Source organism: Saimiri boliviensis, chromosome 13, assembly GCF_048565385.1.
Source record: "Saimiri boliviensis isolate mSaiBol1 chromosome 13, mSaiBol1.pri, whole genome shotgun sequence".
In the NCBI taxonomy this organism is placed as follows: Eukaryota; Metazoa; Chordata; class Mammalia; order Primates; family Cebidae; genus Saimiri; species Saimiri boliviensis.
The window spans coordinates 35,455,816-35,476,873 of record NC_133461.1 but is presented as its reverse complement, the minus strand read 5'-3'; the positions used below and the strand labels follow the sequence as shown (position 1 = coordinate 35,476,873).

At 34.6% G+C, this 21,058-nt stretch overlaps 1 protein-coding gene across 1 annotated transcript in view; it reads right to left on the bottom strand.

Annotated features, from left to right (window-relative positions):
* Positions 1 to 21,058, bottom strand: part of RIT2 (Ras like without CAAX 2) — a 381,462-nt gene that overhangs the window by 176,062 nt on the left and 184,342 nt on the right. The window contains exon 4 of the mRNA XM_003924709.4: positions 7,348 to 7,539. Within this exon, the coding sequence (XP_003924758.1) occupies positions 7,348 to 7,539 (192 nt within the window). The remainder of the gene's footprint in view (positions 1 to 7,347; positions 7,540 to 21,058) is intronic.

Sequence of the window (21,058 nt, the reverse complement as noted above, 5' to 3'; positions counted from 1 at the left end):
AATCTGAGGAGACACAAGCTTTCTTCCAATGAAACATGAAACTATCAAGTGGAAGTCTATTTAGGTGTACATGTGCAACATAAACAGTGAAATTTAGATTTTTCTAAATGACAAATTTGCCTGGGAAACTAGATTGAATCTGTAATACTTTCAACATGACTGTTTTTAATATAAGCATTAATTTTTATTTTAAAATTATTTTATAAACATTTGTATATATGCAAGTGTGTGTGTATATATATATATATATATACACACACACACATACATATACTTGTATATATGTGCATATATAATATATATATATACACACCTGTATTATTAGGTATATATTATACTGTATGTGTATATACATATTTTTTTCTTTTAGGTCTCAAATATTTCACTTAAGGCCTTTAAAACACTTTTTGGTTCTATGCTCTCATAGTGATTTGAAATAAAATTATCCTTCATGTACTTCATTTTATATTCAGCCCACTGGCTCTCTAACTTTAGCATACTGTACTCTAGAATCACCCAGATAATTTGTTAAAATAGATTGCTGTGCCTACCCACAGAGTTTCTGATTTACCAGGACTAGAATGGGGCCTGAATAATTTGTATTTCTAATGAAGTTCACAGGTGGTACTATCTCTTCTGATTTGGGGTCAACCAGACCAGAACTACAGTTCTCATCCAAGATGAGTTTTTCCATAAATTTAAAACTTAGTTTAGCTTTTCTGGAATGGCCAGGAATCTTTTGTATGTGCCTATTGTCTATCTGCAAATTACTTGCCTTTACTTAGCTCAGATACTATGCAATAATTTCTTCAAAGCTCTCTCAGGCAGATTTTAGTTATTAAAGAATTGCTACTTTGACAGCTGAAAAGTTGGGAAATAATTTCAAAATTGATCTTGCAAAATCCATATGCTGAAGTGTATATCCGAAAGCTCCCTAGGCCTTCACCCACATTAATTACTCTTAGCTTTCACACAATTCGTATGTACTTGATTAGCCAGTTTCTAATTTGTAAGAAAGAATAATATTAGAATAATAATAATCCAAAGACTACTGTAATAGTCTAGATGAGGGATGAAGATAGTAGCACCCAGTATTTTATTGGGTCACTACTCTATGCCACACACTGTGCTAGATACCCTACTGACATTATATCATCTGCTCCACCCAAAAAACTATGATGAAGTTATTATCATTCCATTTTACAGAAGTAGACACAGAGACAGTCTGGAGTGCAAGATGTCTATTAGGAATCAACATTTGTGAAAGGAAGGAGAAGGAAGCAGGGTTGAGCAGAGGGAGAAGCTGAATGTTAATGCAACCCCAACAGAGTCTTTACCAAACTAGTGGGGGGCTCTCAAGAAAGATTTGCCCGTCAGTATTTCACACTGGGCTGAAATGGCTAGAAATATATGTCCACACCTAACTGGAAATGAGACCGGAAATGAGACTCTATGTAGCTGAGGTTGACCTTTTAAGCACTTAGTGGCTGGAAGCTATCTACGAATTGTATCTTCCTACCCCTGTGCTGGGCAGGAAGTATTTCTCTGAAGAACTTAGGTACACATCTTGTGTCTGCCACTGATTTGTCCAAGAACAGAGTAATCATCTGCGTAACAATTCAAACCCAGGACTATCTGATTATTTCAACTGCATAATCTGTTAGTTTCTGTATGCTGAGTACATTTCTAACAATGTCATCAGGACTCCATCATGGACACCCAGTGAATTGCGCGATAATGCAGTGATGACCTTAGGTACCACTGATGAATGTAGCAGAGTATGTTGCTACATGAAAGGTCTGTAAACCTCACTGTAATCCTGTCACCTGCCATCCTGTCAGTGTGCGGTATGAGTATGGAATTCACGAACAGTCAGCACTATCCCTTTCACTCAGGCTACTAACATTTCTCACCCTGATGACTGAAAGAGCCTCCAAATGCATCTCGCTGTTTCATTGTTGCTCCACCCAACAGCAAGATTGACTAAATAGAAACGTATTCATACCATAGTTCTGTTCAAATGTTTTAAACGATTGTTCACACTTAAATCCAAATCCTTACCAAAGAACTTTGAGGCTTTATATAACCTGACCTTGCCTCCTGACCAGCTATTATGGCTCTCGAACATGCTAAGCTAAATCCAACAGTGAAGATTTTATAAATGCTGTTGCTTCTGTCTGGAATACTCTTCATCCAAATCCTCCTCATCCAAATCCTCCCCACACTCCTGAGTTGTGATCACTGCCATCTTTATAGAGACTCCATCTCGATCACCCTAGAGAAAATACAGCTCTTACTCTTACACTCCATAGGCCAACCCCTTCCCTTGCTTCATTTATCTTCTTTGCTCTTTTCACTACTCAGAATTGTGTACACATGTGTGTATGTGTACATACATATTTGAGTGTGTATAATTTTAGTTTTGCATTGTACAGGTAGAATACACATACCCATACTCAAATTGTTCATTGTCTGTCTCCCCCACTGTAACTGCACAATATTACATATAGAGATTTTCACTGTCAAGTTCATCTGTGTGCTCCCAGATTCTAAAAGAGTGCTTGTTACCCATTGGGAAAATTAATCAAATGAAATTAATGGCAATAGTGAAAACATATATACATACACATATATATGTGTGTGTGTGTGTGTATATATATATATATATATATATATACATACATATACATATATATGTGTATATATGTGTATATATATGCTAAGAAAACTCAAATTCCAGTTCTACAACCAACCAGTTTGAATAAATCATATGAAACTCTAATCTGTTTTGTTTTCTGTCTCAATTGAAGTTAATATATTCACATTTATTTAATTAAATAACATTACAAAATACTATTGAAAGATAAATAGGGATAATTAATCATTAGTTGAATTTGAGTGTCTATCTCAAAATAAGTAAATTACTGAATCTTTTTTTCCCTTCAAAAAAATAAGCCCTTATCACTTAGAAAATATGTTTACATAAATTTTCCAGTGCACTGACAATGAAAGATAAAGAAGCAATACTCTTTTATTTTTTAAGTTTGAGTTGTATTTGCAATTAATTACTGCATTATACCATATCCAATATGTTCTGATACATATTTATGTTTTGTCTTTGATTAAATGTGTCTTCAAGAGAGAAACTATCTATGAAATTATGCTTAGGATGCTTGATATGTGTGTACTAGGCAGACTGACCTTCCAAGTTTCCCACTGATCACTCTACTGCTTGTGTATACTCTTAAGACCCAAGGTTTCTTTCTTCCTCCCCAGATTGAGTATTTCTAGTTCTTACTAAAAGAATGACACCATTCACCTTATTTTTCCTACTTGGTCAAGACATCCATTCATTCAGCATCTTGATTCTTCAAATGTGCTACCCGCATCGGTCTTTCCTGGTTTTCAAAAACTATTGCACTTATAGATTGTGCTGTATTATTCAACATTTAATTGCATTGTTTATAGTAGAGTTTTCTCCCTACGTCATCATTTGCATAGATCCTGAGGAGAATGGAAAGTTCTCGAGGACTGGGACTAGATTACTCATTCCTTTACTATATTCCACAACCATCACCACTGTCCAAAGATAAGGAGATGCTTGATATAACTCTAAATAGATGTTATGCTTTTCTTAATCCAGTAATTTCTAATTCTCACAATTCCAAATACCCCTCTCAGTAAAGAAATGAAACTGTTTTAATTAGATACCTCACTAAAGAACAAATAAAGGCCTTTCATGATTTCAACTCAGTACTTCAAGAGTTATGTAGACTGTGGGAAGCAGAGTTTCAAGGCCTGAAGCTGAGAATTAAGATGCAATTCAGATGTTGGGACCAAGAAGTTTATCTTCAGGATATCTTCAGGATAAAACCGTTAGTGGTCTGCAATTTACATAAACTTTCTAATCTAGCTCTCATATCCCTGAAACGTATTTCATTCATAGACTATTTCTACTTTGCACAGCTTGTCAGGGTTTTGCAAAAAGAGAAATCAGGGATTAACTCCTTCTACTATCCAGTAGAAAAACAGAAGCTTGCATAAATAGGGACAAAGACCATGGAAGCTCAAGAACCTAATGTTGCTCAGAAATTAAAAGAGACTTTTTTTTTTTTTTTTTTTTTTTTTTTTTTTTTTTTGGATACCGAATAGTCTCGCTCCGTTGCCCAGATGGAGTATAGCAATGTGATCTCTGCTCACTGGAGTCTTCATCTCCCGGGTTCAAGTGATGCTTATGCCTCAGCCTCCTGAGTACCTGCAAATATAGGTGCCCGCCACTATGCCCTGCTAATTTTTGTTTTTAAGGAGAGATGGGGTTTCACCATTTTGACCAGCTTGGTCTGGAACTCTTGAACTTAAGAGATCTTCCCACCCTGGCCTCCCAAAGTGCTAGTATTACAGGCATGAGCTATGGGGCTCTGCCAAGACAGGCTTTAGGATAGTCTGCATAAGCTTTGGACATAATTTTTTGGCTGTTATGGAAGAGTTTTCCAGTAGTTTTGAACCCTATTTTCCTTATTTTGATTTTTCCTCACACCAAAAGGGTAAGGAAGCCAACTTGGGGCTATTACTGGCTTTTCCATGGCCTGGAACTGCCCACTCTACACCCAAATAATTATCACCCTGATTCTTCCTGTTTTTCCTTGTCTATTAGATGTTATTGCTCTGAGAAGCACGCTATAATCTAGAAGCTGACATAAAAAATAAATTCATGATAAAATGACAATTGTTTGTAGGCCAACCATAGGACATAGTGAGATTTTTAAGTCAGAACACACTGAGTTTTATCTCTCAACTCTAACTAGCTGTGTGACCTTGAACAAGTTATTGAATGTATTAGAGATTCAGTTGACTCATATGTAAATAAGTATAAAGGAGCCTACTTCATGGTCTTGCAGCGAGGATTAAATAAAATAATGTGTGTAATGTGCCCAGCACAGAGCCTTAAAAATACTAAATGTGTCATTAGTATCATCACCATAGAAATGAATAGTGTTCACAAATTAAATATTATTCTTTAAGTCCTTCCACATTTTAGCTCAAGGAGGTGAATAATGATAAACACATAATACACTAACATTTGTTGTCTTTTTATTTATTTTTTATCTTTTTTAGAAAGAGCCTTGGGATTTCCCCTAATGCATTAAGAATATAGGAACCTAATCTTTCCAAATATGAAAAGAGACAGCTTTTACCATCAGGATTCTTTCCTTCCAAACTCTTTTAGTGTGGGCTGATAAGGAATGAGTTGCTTAGTGATAATCCCACTTCTTTGCCTCTCACCACTAAACAATAGCAGCAGCGTAATTTCATCTTTGAGAGTTTAACTTTATTACTCTAGGAATCCTCACAGAATTCCTTTGAGCTGCAAACCACCTATGAATGAGCATCATTAGTTTTCCTTTTTAATTAGCTTTTTTTTTTTTTTTTTTTTTTTTTTTTTTACATGAAGGAACAGAAACCTAACTTTCAAATACTAAGGAACAAAAAGAGTATAATGTGATGGCGTTTTAGTCTTAATTTTGTCACTAGCTGCAATAGTTGAGTAAAGTCAGTTCCCATTAATATATTTATTTGTCAGATGTCCTCATTCTTCAAATGCTTGGCTTACAACTACATAGGGCAGTTACAATATTAAAATAAAGTACGAATTAAAATCATTTTGCTAAGGAAAAACCACTCTGCAGTTTTAAGAATAATTATTTCTATCACAACCTCAGCCAGAAGCCAAATTTGTACATCAATACTTCGTTATTGGAGACAGTGGTACATGGACAGTTTTATAAAGATTGCGATTTGCGTTCTCATGGTTTTTGCACTTGCTGTGACTATCCTGTTTACAGTACTTGATTTTATCTATAAGGAAAAGACTGTCAAATCTGCACAGTTACTCAACTTAATATATTTTCCTGAGTTTTTATTTCAGTGACATTTGTGATCCTTGTGATTCATTTCACTGCTAATCTAAAAGGAGCAGCTAATTATCCAGGCTGAGATGGGGTTCTGATAAACATGCCTTTGTGAGACCTGAAGGATCACCTTTGAGCTTGGGAAGACAGGGTCTGGGGAGTGATGGAGAAGTAAATGTCAGCCAGCTTTGGAGTCATGCAGAGCAATCACTATAGAGAAAATTTAGTTAATTTTGGCCTGAAAAAGTTTTCAGAATGTTTTCAAATTCACTAGCTTTTCAGAGTCACTTACAGCTTTCCTAACTGAAACCCCACCAGAGGTTTTTTGTTTTCCAGGAATTCTTAGAAGTGCAACAAAAATGATCATGTGATCACCTGATGATACATTGAGTGTGCTTTGTCATAATGGTTCCTAGATGCTGCAAGAAAAGTAATGCACTTGCACTCTTCAGATAAATATAGGAAAGGTTCAGCTACTAAGCCTCCAACTGCCAAGTATTTAAGAATAGATTCATATTTAACTGACGAGATAAACTTGAGTGATTAACCCATAGAAATGCAACCATATCATGCTGAGCATGTCTTTGGAGAAATGGAAACAGCAAAGTAAGACAGTAGAACAGGTGCAGAAGAGATGAACAAATATTATAGTTCCTAAAACAATAATTAGCTGCCACTTTAAGATGCTTAGATTCTCAAGCAAAATGTATAAAATCTCACCACAAAAATACATTGCACTAAATCACAGAAATACTTTTCCCATTAAGAATCAACTTGTGCACATGAACTCTATGTAAGATATTTTCAATTTAAGAAAACTTAATATGTATTAGGTGTGAAAATCCATATTTATAATATCCTTAACATAGGAGACAACTATTTTCTTTCATGATGATTCCTACATCAGCAAAAGGTTTTACTAGTTGACTACTTTAAATAGGCTAAAAATAAATCATTAATTGAGAGAACATGAACTATTAAAAGCCAGTTGAAATTTGAGGTCAATAAAAACAAAGATAAAGCATCTCAATTAATATCGAAGCAGCTCAATTTAGAGAATTAGATTTACAAAACTTTAATTTGCATGACACTTCTCAGTAATGTTACTTTGTACAATCTGAGTACAATGTACAATCTGCAGAACTCTTAAGGCCACACTTCAGAAGTCAACAAGAATCATTTCTACTTTATTTCAGCATATAACAACAGATCCTAGGAGATGTGGCATTAGTAAGGACTCTCTGAAAAATAGCATACATGGTGAAATATATTGTAGTGGCCAACACAATTTACGTGGGACCACTATGATTTGTTAGAAAAATCATATGCATCATTTCTTTCTCATAATTCTCAATGTGAACCTTAGAAAGCAGCCATATTTTGTACTATGCATCCTCAGAGCAAAAGACAGAAGCTACTAGATAAAATTGGCACTCACCTGGCGGAACTGTTCCAGGTCAATTTTGTTACCCACCAGCACCAGGGGAATTTCATAGGTGTGGCGGACCTGAAAAATGAGTTCTTTAAACTTGGCAGCCTCCTGAAATGATTGGCGGTCAGTGACGGAGTAGCAGATGATGAAGCCTTCCCCACCCCGCATGTACTGCTCCCGCATGGCTGTGAATTCTGCCTGCAGGAAAATAAAATTTAGTTATAGGCTTTGGATATAGCTAATATGAGTTCTAAATGTAATCATTATAAAATGTGAATGTTTTAAACTATTAAGAATGTTGATATTTAATCACAGGCGATTTCATTTAAGAGATCTTAGAAAGACATATTAAATAGAAATTTTTACTCATGAACTCTTAGACATTATATAATGACATTTTTTAAAAATTTGTAATGACCTCGTTTTAAGAAAATGAATCTAAATGTGTATACTCCAATCATTAAATTTATTTGGACACAGTCTAGATATTCTTTAAATTACATATTTCAGATATTTTTTCTTTCAGTTTATTGAAACCAGTTTTCTTTTCTAGAAACAGTGAAGAAAAAAAAATGTATAATCTAAGGAAGTTGGCTTCACTTTGCAAATGAAAGTAAGTTTGTATAGGGGATTTGCCAAAGATATGCCAAGAAACCTGGGAGAATAAATTTTCCATTTTTATTTCAAAAATATGAAAATGAATTAGAGTTAGACCTTGGTTTTCCTTATGAATAGAAAAAGTTATTAGCATCAGTAATTCCAGATCCAGTTATATGTTTGTGTATCAGATTTGTCTCTTGAAGGTGCATATACAGAAGGATCTGGATTGCTGAGGGATGGGTCAGTTTCTACATTCTGCTTTTTCATCTTCTCTCCCCACAGAGGAGGGTAGGATTACAGTCCAGGTGGTATAAAGGCCCCAACCTTAGAGATACGCCTTTATCAGCTTTCCATCTTGCTTCCTACCTCAACTACTACTTCTCAATGACTGAAAATTCAATATTTGGTCTGAATTACAATTCGGAAAGTTCCTTTAAGTCTAAAATATCTGTTTTCACTCACTCTTATGCTGAAACTACTGTTATAATGACAAGTGCTAATTAGATACAGGCAATGAAAAATATAAAACTTAACCTCTGTGGAATAGCAATGAAAAAACAAAAGAGCATATTGCAACTTGGACAAAATTGGCGCTATAAGTAATCAAAGAAAGAATATTTTAGGTGGGTTTTCACTGTGTTTGAAGAACTTGAGAAAAATGTGACTTATTTACCTAGGAAAATGTTTATAAGAACTCATAAAATGTCCTGCTTGGAGGAATTTTTTAAATAAATATTCATTTGTTTAAGATAGCTTGAAAGACGGAAGCATTTATGTAGATCCAGAAAGTTTGGAAAACTAGGGTTCTTGCAAATTCAGAGACTGCTAAAGTTAGTAAATTCCTGAGTTGATAAGTGAATTTTACCAATCATTTTCAGTAAATATGGACTAAAGGCAAACAGGCTTTGCACTGACTTTAAGCAATCATTTCTAAGTTGCAAGAACTGGATCACAGAGAGGGCAAGAGACTTGTCCAAGAACAGACAGCAACCTGATATACAGTTGGTTCAAAAACTCCTATTTCCTGACTCTGTCTCAAATTACTTAGCATTAAATTTTATTTTAACTCAATCCTAAATTTCACTATGTGAGTGAAATGTACTAATTTGGGAGAAAAAATACTCTACTGGATTCATGTTTCATTCCCAAACCAAGATTGGGTAACAAAATATCTGGGGTCCCTCAGAGTTCTGACATACTCTGATTTTGAAAACCTATCTCAATCAGAACCCCATAATTGTAAGGGATCAATTAGAGAAGTATGAACTGAAAATGATAACTTATAGTTTCTCAAACTTATATTTCTTTGGAAAAGAAATGATAGAATCATCCTAGAAATATATTTGATCTTTAGGAAAACATAAGTAGATCTGTTATATCAGTTGCATAAGATTCAAATGATAACAAAAATGCAAACTAAATTGGAAAAGATCTTTTTAACAATTTAAAGTTTATTCTATTTTTCCAACTATTTTCAGTACTAAGGTTTTTGATTTTCAATCATCTGGTCCTTTTAGAAAATTAACAAATAAGATATTAGCAAAATATTTAAATGGTACAGATGTATATAGTGCAAATTTAGTTTTCTTCCCACCTCAAGCTTCTAGTTTTCCTTTTCAAATGCATCAGTTAATAATTTAACTTTACACTATTGTCTGTATAAATACAAGCACATACATATTCCTTCTTCCTTTATACATCTTTCTAAATTCAATGGGGAACATAATATATACCTTTAATTATAATTTAATAGCCCTAATATACAATGGAAACTATTCTATATAAGGATATATAAATAGCACTTATTCTTTTTTATAGAGGCATAATTTTTTAATCCATGTACCATAATTTATTTAGCTACTTATCTATGAAAGGCATTTAGATGGCCTCCTTTTATTCTAATTATAGACAAAGCTGTGATATATATGCTTAAACATTCATATTACACTGATTTATCTATACCTGAGAAACAGTATTTCTAGACCAAAAAGAACATACATTTTGCTTTTGAGAAATATTGCCAATTTCAATGCCAAAGACATTGTATCAACAATACTTTCTCCAACATAATATAAATATGAACATTTCTCTTCATTTTCAACAATGCTGCTTATAAAATTGTTCTATGTTTATAAATTATAGAATTGAAACATCATGTTCCTTTTATTTGCATTTGTTATTTATGTGTTATGTTCAGTGTGTCCTATGTTTTATATTCATTTATATATTGTCTTCTACACATTGATTTTTATTTTGTTGAGAAGAATGTAGTGGTTTTCTTTGAAGGGGGTTGGTTCTACTTGTTATTCAACTGTAGATTTTTAAAAATTTGAACTGAGGGAAGATATTTCTATGTGATACATAAGAAAAAGAGCAATGCATTTGACTACTTCAACAAAAATACACCATAAAGAAGTGACTAGCAAATTTAATAAAGTAGAACAACCTGTTACAAAGACAAGCAACTTACAGAAAGGCAAAATTCACAGAGAAAAGTATTGGATGATTGAATGACTAAAGGTCCAATAGTGCTTGCTAACAAGATTCAAAGTCACATACATATTACATTAAAAATAGGTAAGTCAAGGGATCACATCCAGTCTAAATTGGAAGAAATCTCCCAGTATGAAGTTCCAGCATACATACTTTAAAATTTGGTTGATTTTTGCTTTGCACCTTTCTGTATGAATATGCATTTATGGTCAAGAATGGTCTTTATAATCTGGAAGCAGAGAGAGTCATAGTATATGACATCTATCTAGGACTGTTATTTACTTAAAGCATGTCTCTTGACATGTCACGTGAACTCTCTGTGCCTCAATTTGCTCCTTTGTTAAAGATGGATTAGGACACGCACTTAACCAGTCTTACAAGGCAGTAGAAAGGCTCAAATGAGAGAATAGGTGTGAAAATGATTTGATGAATTTTTTAAATAAGATATAAATTAAGCCTATTATTATCTCTGGTACTTAGAAATAGTACCAGATCCGGCAGAATAGAAATCCTCTTTAAGATTCATGAAATCCTCGTTTAGATGCATTAAATATAAATGCGGCCATGTTTTTTATATAAGCTTAATCAGAAAAGTATTAACCTTTTTCTCCCCGAACAGAAATGTTCACCAATAAAATATACATAGTGAAGCTATCATAACTAATGGGGAGAATATTTTCTCTTTGATGACCCTTTCCATGCCAACTCTTTACACAACATATATATGTGTGTGTGTGTGTGTGTGTGTGTGTGTGTGTGTGTGTGTGTTACTAAAGATGTGGTAGAGGCTGATGGGACTCAGAATTGAGCGAAATCTCTTCACTGTGTATCAACTTAGTAATATACAATACGGAAATCAATTTAAAAGAAAAAATGCTGTATTCAACATGTTGCTTCTGTCTTCATTCACACATGAATTAAAGATCCCTATGCTTTCTGTTTGGTGTATCCTGAATGTTAATACCTTATTCATTTGCTTCTTGATATAAATGAAACTCATTGGTTAATTATTCAGGAACATTACTAGATTCTGTTTGCTATCTATAAATAGCAACACATCTATGAAACAGACACTCTGTATAAAATGCTAAAAATATAAGCAATTCTAATATTTTCAGAGTTATTCTGAATACCACATTTCAGTCTGATCAGTTGCCTTTGATATACTTTATTATATTAAAATTGTGGTAATTTTTATATATTCTGAAAATGAATAAAGAATTTTTGATGAATTTCATATTTCAACTTCTTGACTATCAGAGTAAGGAATTTAAGCAGATAATAGGAAATGTGGGAACTGGGCCAGCTCTCTGTTGCATTCAAGTAGCAGTATTACGAAGATATGAATGTCTCACTATATTCAAAATGTACAAGCACTATATTTGGACCAGATTATTAACCACCCCCCAATAATGACACACAGATAGCATTACCTATACGGATCTGAATCCCTTTTGGCCATCTCTTTAAAAAAACCACATGTCCATATAAAATTTGCTATCCTTATGAAAAGAAGTAAATTGAAAAGTCAGTCAGTCATATACCTAAAACTATACCAAGTGGTAGGGCATGAAAAGAAAAGTCTGAACTTGTCTGGGTTTGGGAAACATAACCAAGCCAAGATAAAACAAATAAATAATAATTAAGATCTAAATAAACCTTGGGGTTGAGAAAAGGGCAAGAACAGTTTTCAGAAGGAAAGAAAAGAGGAGTGGGTGAGGGAATAAGATATTCTTCCTTAAATGCATTATTTGTACAGAGATCCTTAACTTAAAAGGTAACCTCACTTCCTCAGGTTATGTATTGTCACTTTTAAATGGACTTTTATAGTCGAGATTTATCATTTGCATATCAGTTAATTATCTAGGACCTGCTTACCCTTCAACAGTTGAGTTTTTGGAGGGTGCCATAGCACAGAATCATGCGATTGTTGTTTATTTTGTTTGCATCTTTTTAATGAAAGCAGAATAGAAAAACTTACAAATGATTAAAGTCTAGGTATCATAAATTTACTATAATTTTTGCAAAGCACAAGATTGCAATACATAAGGGTGGTGGTTTCTCAGTGTCAATCTGATGCCTCAAACTGGTTATGTCAATTGAAATAAAAATGAACAAAGAGCTTTTATAAATGCCAATAATATGAAGTCAAAAATTGTGCCTAAAAGTCAAAATATAATTAACAAATACTGTTTTACAGTTTTCGGAGAAGATAACCTATCATTTTTTTTTTTGTATTTGACACATATTTTTAGGAATGCATTTTATCATGGAATACTGTTTGTACTATGCCTAACTCATTCATAAAATATTTATTGAGCACTTACATATGACAGGCATGTAAGATTTGAGATTGCTAAAATGAATACATATAAAGCAAAAATATGGATAGATACCTATAAAAAAGACAAAAATTAGAGCATCAGAGCCAGGACAGAGTGAGGAGACAGAGTTTTATTTACAGTTTGACTATGAATATCTAAACAATCCAAGCTACAATGAAAATATGATCAATTATATCACTTTTGTCATCAATAACAACATATTAATTTGACACAAATCTCCCCTAAGCACTGAGAGCTGAATGCAATTTCTCTTCTGGAGGTTGAGATAAGGGACAATATCTTCAATGTCAAACCAACTAGATATGCAGTACCAGGTTCTCTAAAACTAATTTTTGATTGTGGTTTTCAACGTAAGCCTTGCCAAACATTTCATAGACATGCTCGGTAATACTGATAGAATCTTCAAGCAAGATAATAGAAAATTATTCTGTAGAAAATGAGTAGTGTGTAATAATTGAGAATGATGTTTAAAATCCTTATATTTTAGTTCCTGAAAAACTAGGAAAATCTTGATTCTGATGTTGGCATTGACATTGGAGGCTTGAAAGATAATTGGAATCCAACTATAAGGACAGTTCCTGGAAAAACTCTTAACTAAATACAATGTGAATAAACATTAATGTTGTAATGCAGGAAAAGCTGCATAACTTGTAGGTCCAAATGCAAAGTGAAAATGTGGGGCTACTTGTTCAAAAATTATTAAGAATTTCAAGACAGCAAGAGTAAAAAATGGAAACAATTGCAATGCCCTTCTGGGTCTGGGACCCTGGGCAACTGCAGAAATTGCTAGCTCATGAAGTCAGTCCCATTGCAATGGGATTAGCACAAAATAACAGCCAGGAGCATACGTGGGGGGAACTCCAAAGAAGACTCCATGGACAGATGGCAATTATGTTCAGAAGTCAAGTCACTGCTGAAGCATGGTTAACTCCAGTGAGAAACAAAGGCCTGCATAAGGATGAACATTCCAGGAGTTGAGAGGTGGGAGTTGTGGCAAGACTGAGGGTAAAAGGTGACAGACTGGAATAGACCTTTAAAATGGGAAAAGATGCTACAGAAACAGGCAAGAAAAGAAAATAATTAAATTAAATTCCAGTTTTTGTAGCCCTGGATCTGGTATTTATAATGACAGAGATGAGCTTATTTCGAAAATAAATAACTTAAGCACCAACATGTCCCATACAGAGTTCTGCTTGTCTGCTTAGAGTTAATATTCGATATCCAAATGGAATGAACTTTCCACAGATAACTGGAAATACGGCTTAGGCAAAAGATTAGAATCTAAATGGGGTAGTTGTGACAGACTCAGGGGGCATTGAATATGTGAATTGCAAGTAAGGTACAAATCAATTAGTCTGGATCAGTTTGGGGGGACAAATACTTTTTGTCCTTTCTTTTTGAGAGCTGTAACTTTGCCTCCATTTGAAGTATTTTATCTATTTTGAAGGAGATTTTATAAAAACGCTTTTTGAAAGATTTCTTCTAATTTTGTTCTCTTTTGCCAGGCATGCTCAGTACTGAACTATCCTCAGATTTTAGCACTTATGCCTCTGTCTTTTATTATAATTACATGCGTTTTACTCTCATTCTCATCACTAGACTCTAACCTACCAGAGAATCGTATTCTCCAAAGCACTAGGGACAGTGCCTGGATCAAAGCCCAAAAGATAATTATATTATCATTTGGTTAATTACTTAAAGCTAAATGTTTTTAAATATGTTACTATTCCCTAGATGACATACACTTTAAGGGGAATGAGGATTGGAGGCTGGAGATGAAGATGAAAGAAAAAGTGAATCAAATCCTTAAACTAAAAGGATAAAGCTTTTAGTTATTCATTCCTATACATGTCAAGCCAGACTTAGTTTAACTTTCAGATAAACCTATATCCCCCTGAAATCCACAGCAATTAAAAATCAAGTTAATGTTCCTTATTTTGTTCTCTAGCATTAGTCATTTGTCCTATGCTAAAATGGGAGGAGGAAAGAAGAATCTTACTGTCTTTGGATTAAATTTTGCACCAAAATTTCTTTCCCATAGAAGCCTGTTTGCCTTTCCTCCTTCTATTTGACTTGTATTTTGTCAAAGACTTAAAGTTTCATGACTGCCTCTGGGTTGTACAAATCCACTAAAAGATATTTCTAATCACAGTTGGCTTCCTATTTATCCTGGAGGTCACTCATACTGGGAGCTGTTTTCCTGCTGATAAGACCTATAGAATGCATCTTGGAAGAGGCTAGCATAACTGTGTTGTGAAATGATTTCATCTACTGTAGTTTAGTCATCCCCAACGTGATACTGAAAGGATGATCTCAACAAAACTATAGTGAAATAAGAAAATCCACATGACAAAGTTACAGTTGCTAATTGATTTAGAGTACATGATATGATACTACTATAAATAAGAAAAATAATATGGGACTCATGCACGCACATATGCTTTCTCTAAAAAAGTTTCACCATCCACAATGAAATTCATATTTTCAAATATTGAATAAAAAATAAATTACTATTTGGTTTCTTCTTTGGTAAAAACCAAATGATTTTGTTGTGCAATATGAAGAATAATTTGTCTCCAGATAATTATAAAATTTTAGAGTTATATTGAGAGGCCAGCACTCTCATCATACAAATGAGGAAAGTGATTACTGGAGCAGATGTTTGTCCTCTATAACATCAGAAGTACAATCAGGAAGAGATTGCGAACTTCTTGACCATCATAAAATTCTGTATATACTTCATCATCCAGCTTAGTTATACCTCATGAATGGCTTCTCTAACCCCAGGGTCTCCCTTTTCCAATCCATCAGTGGGGGAAAATCCATCCATTTCACTATCTAATTACTCTTTGTTAAGTACTGCATTTATTCTGCAGCTCTTCTCTCTCCAAAGGTCCAGTGGGTACACATTTACTTTCACAACAAATCTATACTCATCAGCCTGATTTTAAGACCCTATATAATCTGATATCATGCTACAAATCAAGATTTATCTCCAGTTAATATTTAATATGTCCTCCCTAATGGGGTCACTTCTCTCATGGCTTGATCATGTAAGTTGTCTCTCTTACCAATGTCCCTTCGTGCACATTATTCTGCATACTTGAACCTTTTCTAGCTAATAGAGAATTTAGTGATTATCAGATGCAAAGATTTTACTTTGCAGATGAGAAAATCAGAGCTCAGAAAGGTAGTGATGATATCATTTTCTCATAGCTAATTAAAACATAGCCAGCTCAGGAAGTCCAGTTTTCTAATCCCTTCTATATTGCATGGGTAGCTTTTTTTTCCTTTGCAGTGATGTGAGTCCTACACATGCTTCTTAGTCAATTACCTTCTTCCTTTTTTTTTTTCTTGTGAACTTATACCTAAGAAACCCAGCCTTTGAGAATTTCTTGTATACTTTTATCATTTATGAACTTAAAAAATTAGCAATTAATTACACCTTATTTTTATTCAAGGAATTAGATTTGTGTCACCAAGCAAATTTTAAACATTTTAGAGGTCAACATGTATGCTTAAATTGTGTTTAACACTTACATTGCTTGGTAGAATTTTAACATTAAAAATTAAATTAAACTGCTGCCATTTGAACATCTAAATGCCATTTAGAAAAATACTTTGATGTGCTACTTCTATGATAATATATGTATTCTTGAACACAGTCATAATAAGCAAGCTTCTAACAGTGAAGGAGTTTGTGAGTACTAGTAAGGTACATCAACCTAGATAAATCTTTTAAGAAAATTGGGAGGAAAAAGTTTTAAAATTTATATGTCTGCACAAGCAAAATAAGCAAAGTTTTTATTCTCAAGTCAGTCAATACCTTTCTTCTTAAAATATATTTGTAACCTTGTGAAATGGTTTGGCTGTGCCCCGGCTCAAATCTCATCTTGAATTGTAGTCCTCATAATCCCTACATCCTAGAAGGGACCTGGTGAGAGGTAATTGAATCATGGAGACGGTTATCTCCATGCTGTTCGCATGATAGTCAGGTGAGTGAGTTCTTATGAAATCCAATGGTTGTATAAGAGGCTTTTCACCTTTTTGCTCATTCTTCTCCTTCTTGCCATCATGTGAAGAAGAGTATGTTTACTTTTTGCCAATCAAACTTTATATCCAGTTAATATTGAATATGCCCTCCACTGAGATTTAACATTTTCTGAGGTCTCTCAGCCATGCTGAACTGAGAGTCAGTTAAACCTCTTTCCTTTATAAATAATCCAATATCAGGTATGTCTTTATTAGCAGCATCAGAACAGATTAATATGCCTTGCATACAAATATATTAGGAAAAAAATTAAATATATAGAAAAAAAAATAATTGTTTGTTCCATACTATTTCAACTCCCTGCAGTAACTGTGCTCAATCAAATAATTTGGTTATACAAATGTAGTTGTGTTTCATTATGCTTTTAGACTCAGGTGAGCTGTTCCATAATAAAAAAAAAAAAAAAACAAAAAAAAAACATCATATCAGTTTAGTAATTTTAGAATCATTTTGATCTAGTTATTTAAAATAGAATAATTTTAAAATTGCATATTCAACTACAATGGAAAAAATAGGATTTCATTATATGCTAAAGCCAGGAAAAATATGAAGATAATGGAGATTGATGAGATAATGGGGATATTTGTGTTTTAAAATTATCAAGGCTGGTTTCTATTTGTGAGATGATTCAAGAAGGATTCACTTGGGAAGTTAATAGTTTCTGTGATTGTTAGTAAGTTGAGGTCAATATAAAAAGTATGGATAGATGAATGTTAACATAGAGCATAAATATTAACATATAATATATGCATGCATACAAAATATCAGCACATAGATTAATATTGTAAAGCATATGTTTCATTATTTAAAAATGTACTTTGGTACCTAGGACATATAATTATAGACAATGTTTTTCTTAAACCCAAATATTGCAGCAATATTTTAAAATCAAAATACCTGTTCAAGAGGGTTAGCAATTCCTCAGTCTCTTGACTCTCAAAATGCAATTGAAATCACAGAACTATTTTTATTATTTGATATCTATACTATCATTGAAAAAACAAATGATGACAGTAGCTCAAAATTTCTGGAAAATTAAAAGTGAAAGCAGAAAAAATGATAGAAGGGTTCTAATGAAGACTTGGGAATCTTCAAACACAGCATCATCAACAAATAGAAAAAGTCAGGGTGTCTCTGCAGGTAGTGATCAGGGTAATTAAAGAAAGAAATGGCTGGGACAAAAAAAAAAAAAAAAAAAAAATAGACAAAAGAAAAGCCTTTCCCTTACCTTAGCACTGATTGCTTTTACCACTTGTTCAAAGCCCAGCGGATCCCGTTAAGGAAGAGACAAGGTCTAACTGGGGCATATTCTGGTGAGATAGTTTTGGCGCCTCAAGAGAGAGCTGAGCAGATGCCGAGATGATTCTGAATTGCTTCATAAGAGAGTGGAGCAGGACAGAATCAACTAACACGGCTCAGTTAGGAAACATGCTAAGGGAATCCCCCCACATTACTCGACAGCAGAGATACTCTCTCCCTCGTTTTTTGTGGCAGTCTTCTGCCTGCAGGTCTTTCTGATTTTAGCAAACATAGATACCGCAGGGTTGGTTAAGAGACACGAAGCTCTGGACTCGTATCACAGCACGTTAGATGGTGTCCGCGCCGTTGCACAGGGTGCCCTGCTGGATCCTAAGATCTAAAACAGCTTAGACTATCTGTGTAACTGACTACGTAACCTCTTACATAGTCTTTGCACAGTGTCTGCTATAAGATAATAGACATATTGTTACCAGAAGGCAGGCCTGGAGTGTGAGATGTCCGGGTTCTTGGCGTGTTGAACAAACTGCGCAAAGTAACAAAAGAACGAAACTGTGAAAGGAGGAATTTGTTGAAGCTAGAGAACACTTCACAGGGTGGGAGCCGACCCCAGCAAGCAGCTCAGAACCCAGGTGACAAAGTTTTCTCGGATTTAAATACCCCCTTTTGAGGTCGGGATTGGCTATCCACTATGTAATTGAAAGATTTGGCCTGTGGCCAATTAGAGGTCAGAGTGAATTGGAGCCCTATGCACGTGAAGGCACGGACTGCACGTGGCCCGAGGGCAATCCAAGGCACTTGCCCTTTCCATCTGAGATCCAATGGAAAAGGAGGTGGTGCAGGGAGTAGCCTTTGATACTTTGTTACTGAGGCGTAGAGAGATGGGGTTTCTCCTTTGCCTCCAGCTTTAGGAAGTGAGCACAAATTGATCTTAGAAGGCCTGCCTCCAGACCCAGGTGTTTTCCTTTTTAATCCAGCTTTAGGAAATTAGCGCCAATTGGCTTTCATTTCCCTGTCTCTAGACCCTATTCTCTGCCTCAATATCATATGCTAAACAATCAAATAAATAAATACATTTTTTGAATCAACGGTATCAGGTGCACTATCAGTTAACCGGCGAAATTGCCAGGACACACATAGACTTCCATTTCCTAACCAGCTTTTGCCATAACAAAAGTAGAGCCCAAACTTCCAGGCACACTGGATAATGTTAAGTTTCCATTTAAGTACGTGAAACAACAGAGAAAAGTGTAAGAGGTTGTCGTTGTTAATGACGTTGTTTCAGTTTCAGGAAACTCATAAATAAGAACCATTCTCAGAAATGCTGGACTGTTAAAGTGAAGAACCAGAAACATTACACATTTTTCTAACCTCTCAGAAACTTTTCCTGACTCCTCTTTATTCTGTGGTTTCTATCTTTAAACCTTAACTATATATTCCTGTACTATATGTGGCATTCTTTACTCCACCTTCATATCAAGGTGAGTACATGTGATATAATTAAGAGAATGCATGCTGGGCGCTGTGGCTCATGCCTGTAATCCCAGCACTTTGGGAGGCCAAGGCGGGTGGATCACCTGAAGTCAGGAGTTTGAGACCAGCCTGACCAACATGGTGAAACCCTGTATCTACTAAAAATACAAAATGTAGTCATGCTTTGTGGTACAGGCCTATAATCCCAGCTACTCATGAGGCTGAGGAAAGAGAATCACTTGAACCTGGGAGGCAGAGATTGTAGTAAGCTGCAATTGTGCCACTGCACTATGGCATGGGCAGCAAGAGCAAAACTTAATGAGAGAGAGAGAGAGAGAGAGAGAGAGAGAGAGAGAGAGAGAGAGAGAGAGAAATGTGTGACTTGAGGGAACCACAAACATGACTTTGTATCTGCTGAGCAAATATGTTGATTTCTCTGACCATCTCTTTCCTCATCTAGAATATGAAAAATCAATGCTTTCCAGATCACCAACGTGAAGATTAAATAATATAATGTATGAAAATGCCTTCCTCTATGTTGGTTCTAAAATTGATTGCCTCTGAAAAATACTAGCTATATGGCCACCATAATTTTTTTTCTATCCTCATGAAACTCACCTAAGTAAAAATCCCTAATTATAAATTTTATTCTTGAATAATTTGGCCAACAGTTTTGTCTTTAAATGTCCTTAAAAACATGCCTGCTTCTATGCAGTACCCATGATGAGAGTACTCTATTAAATCTGAGCAATTAAAAAAAATTTATGCCACTTGAACCTCAGAGGTACAGCAGAGAAAGTGATGGCAGGGTTAATAAAAGCTTGATTGTACTGGCAACATGATAAGTAGGGTAGCATGCATGGATTCCTATTTCCTATTATTTCAAATAGGAAAGAAAGAAAAAGGAGATGTGCTCTGGAAAGCATCAAAGGCATCTGCAAAGCTGGTTTAGTTATCAGCTAACCACAAAGCTTCCTGATCTACATGGTCTCTGGGCTGGATCTCATTTGCTCCAATTTAGATTGACTGGAAAAGACTAAATAAGACAGAGATGGAATAAAGTTGTAAAACAACAGAGATAAAATGCATTGGGGGAACACAAAAACTAACCCAATCCTATGAAACTGAAAAACTCAGAAAATAGTAATTGTAACTATTTAGGGAGATAACAGGATAAATACAACTCTTCAGGAGGCAAGGGATTGGCTATAGCTCTCTGAGAGGCAAATGTAGGATAGGGTCAGGGCATCCATAGTTCTCTATGACTGAGGACTCCAGTGGCTGTGTGGGATTACCTTGAGCTAAGGAAACGCCAGCATGAAGCACAATAGATAAATAGAAGGGTGTTCAAATATTGGTCACCAATGCATTCCAATGATTTTTGTAAAGATGAAGTATTACTAAGAAAGAAAAGAGAGTGGAGAAGCAACTACATTGCACTTGAGTCAACAGATATTTAAAATTGGGTATTTGAAAGTTTTAAGTGAGAAAGGAGATA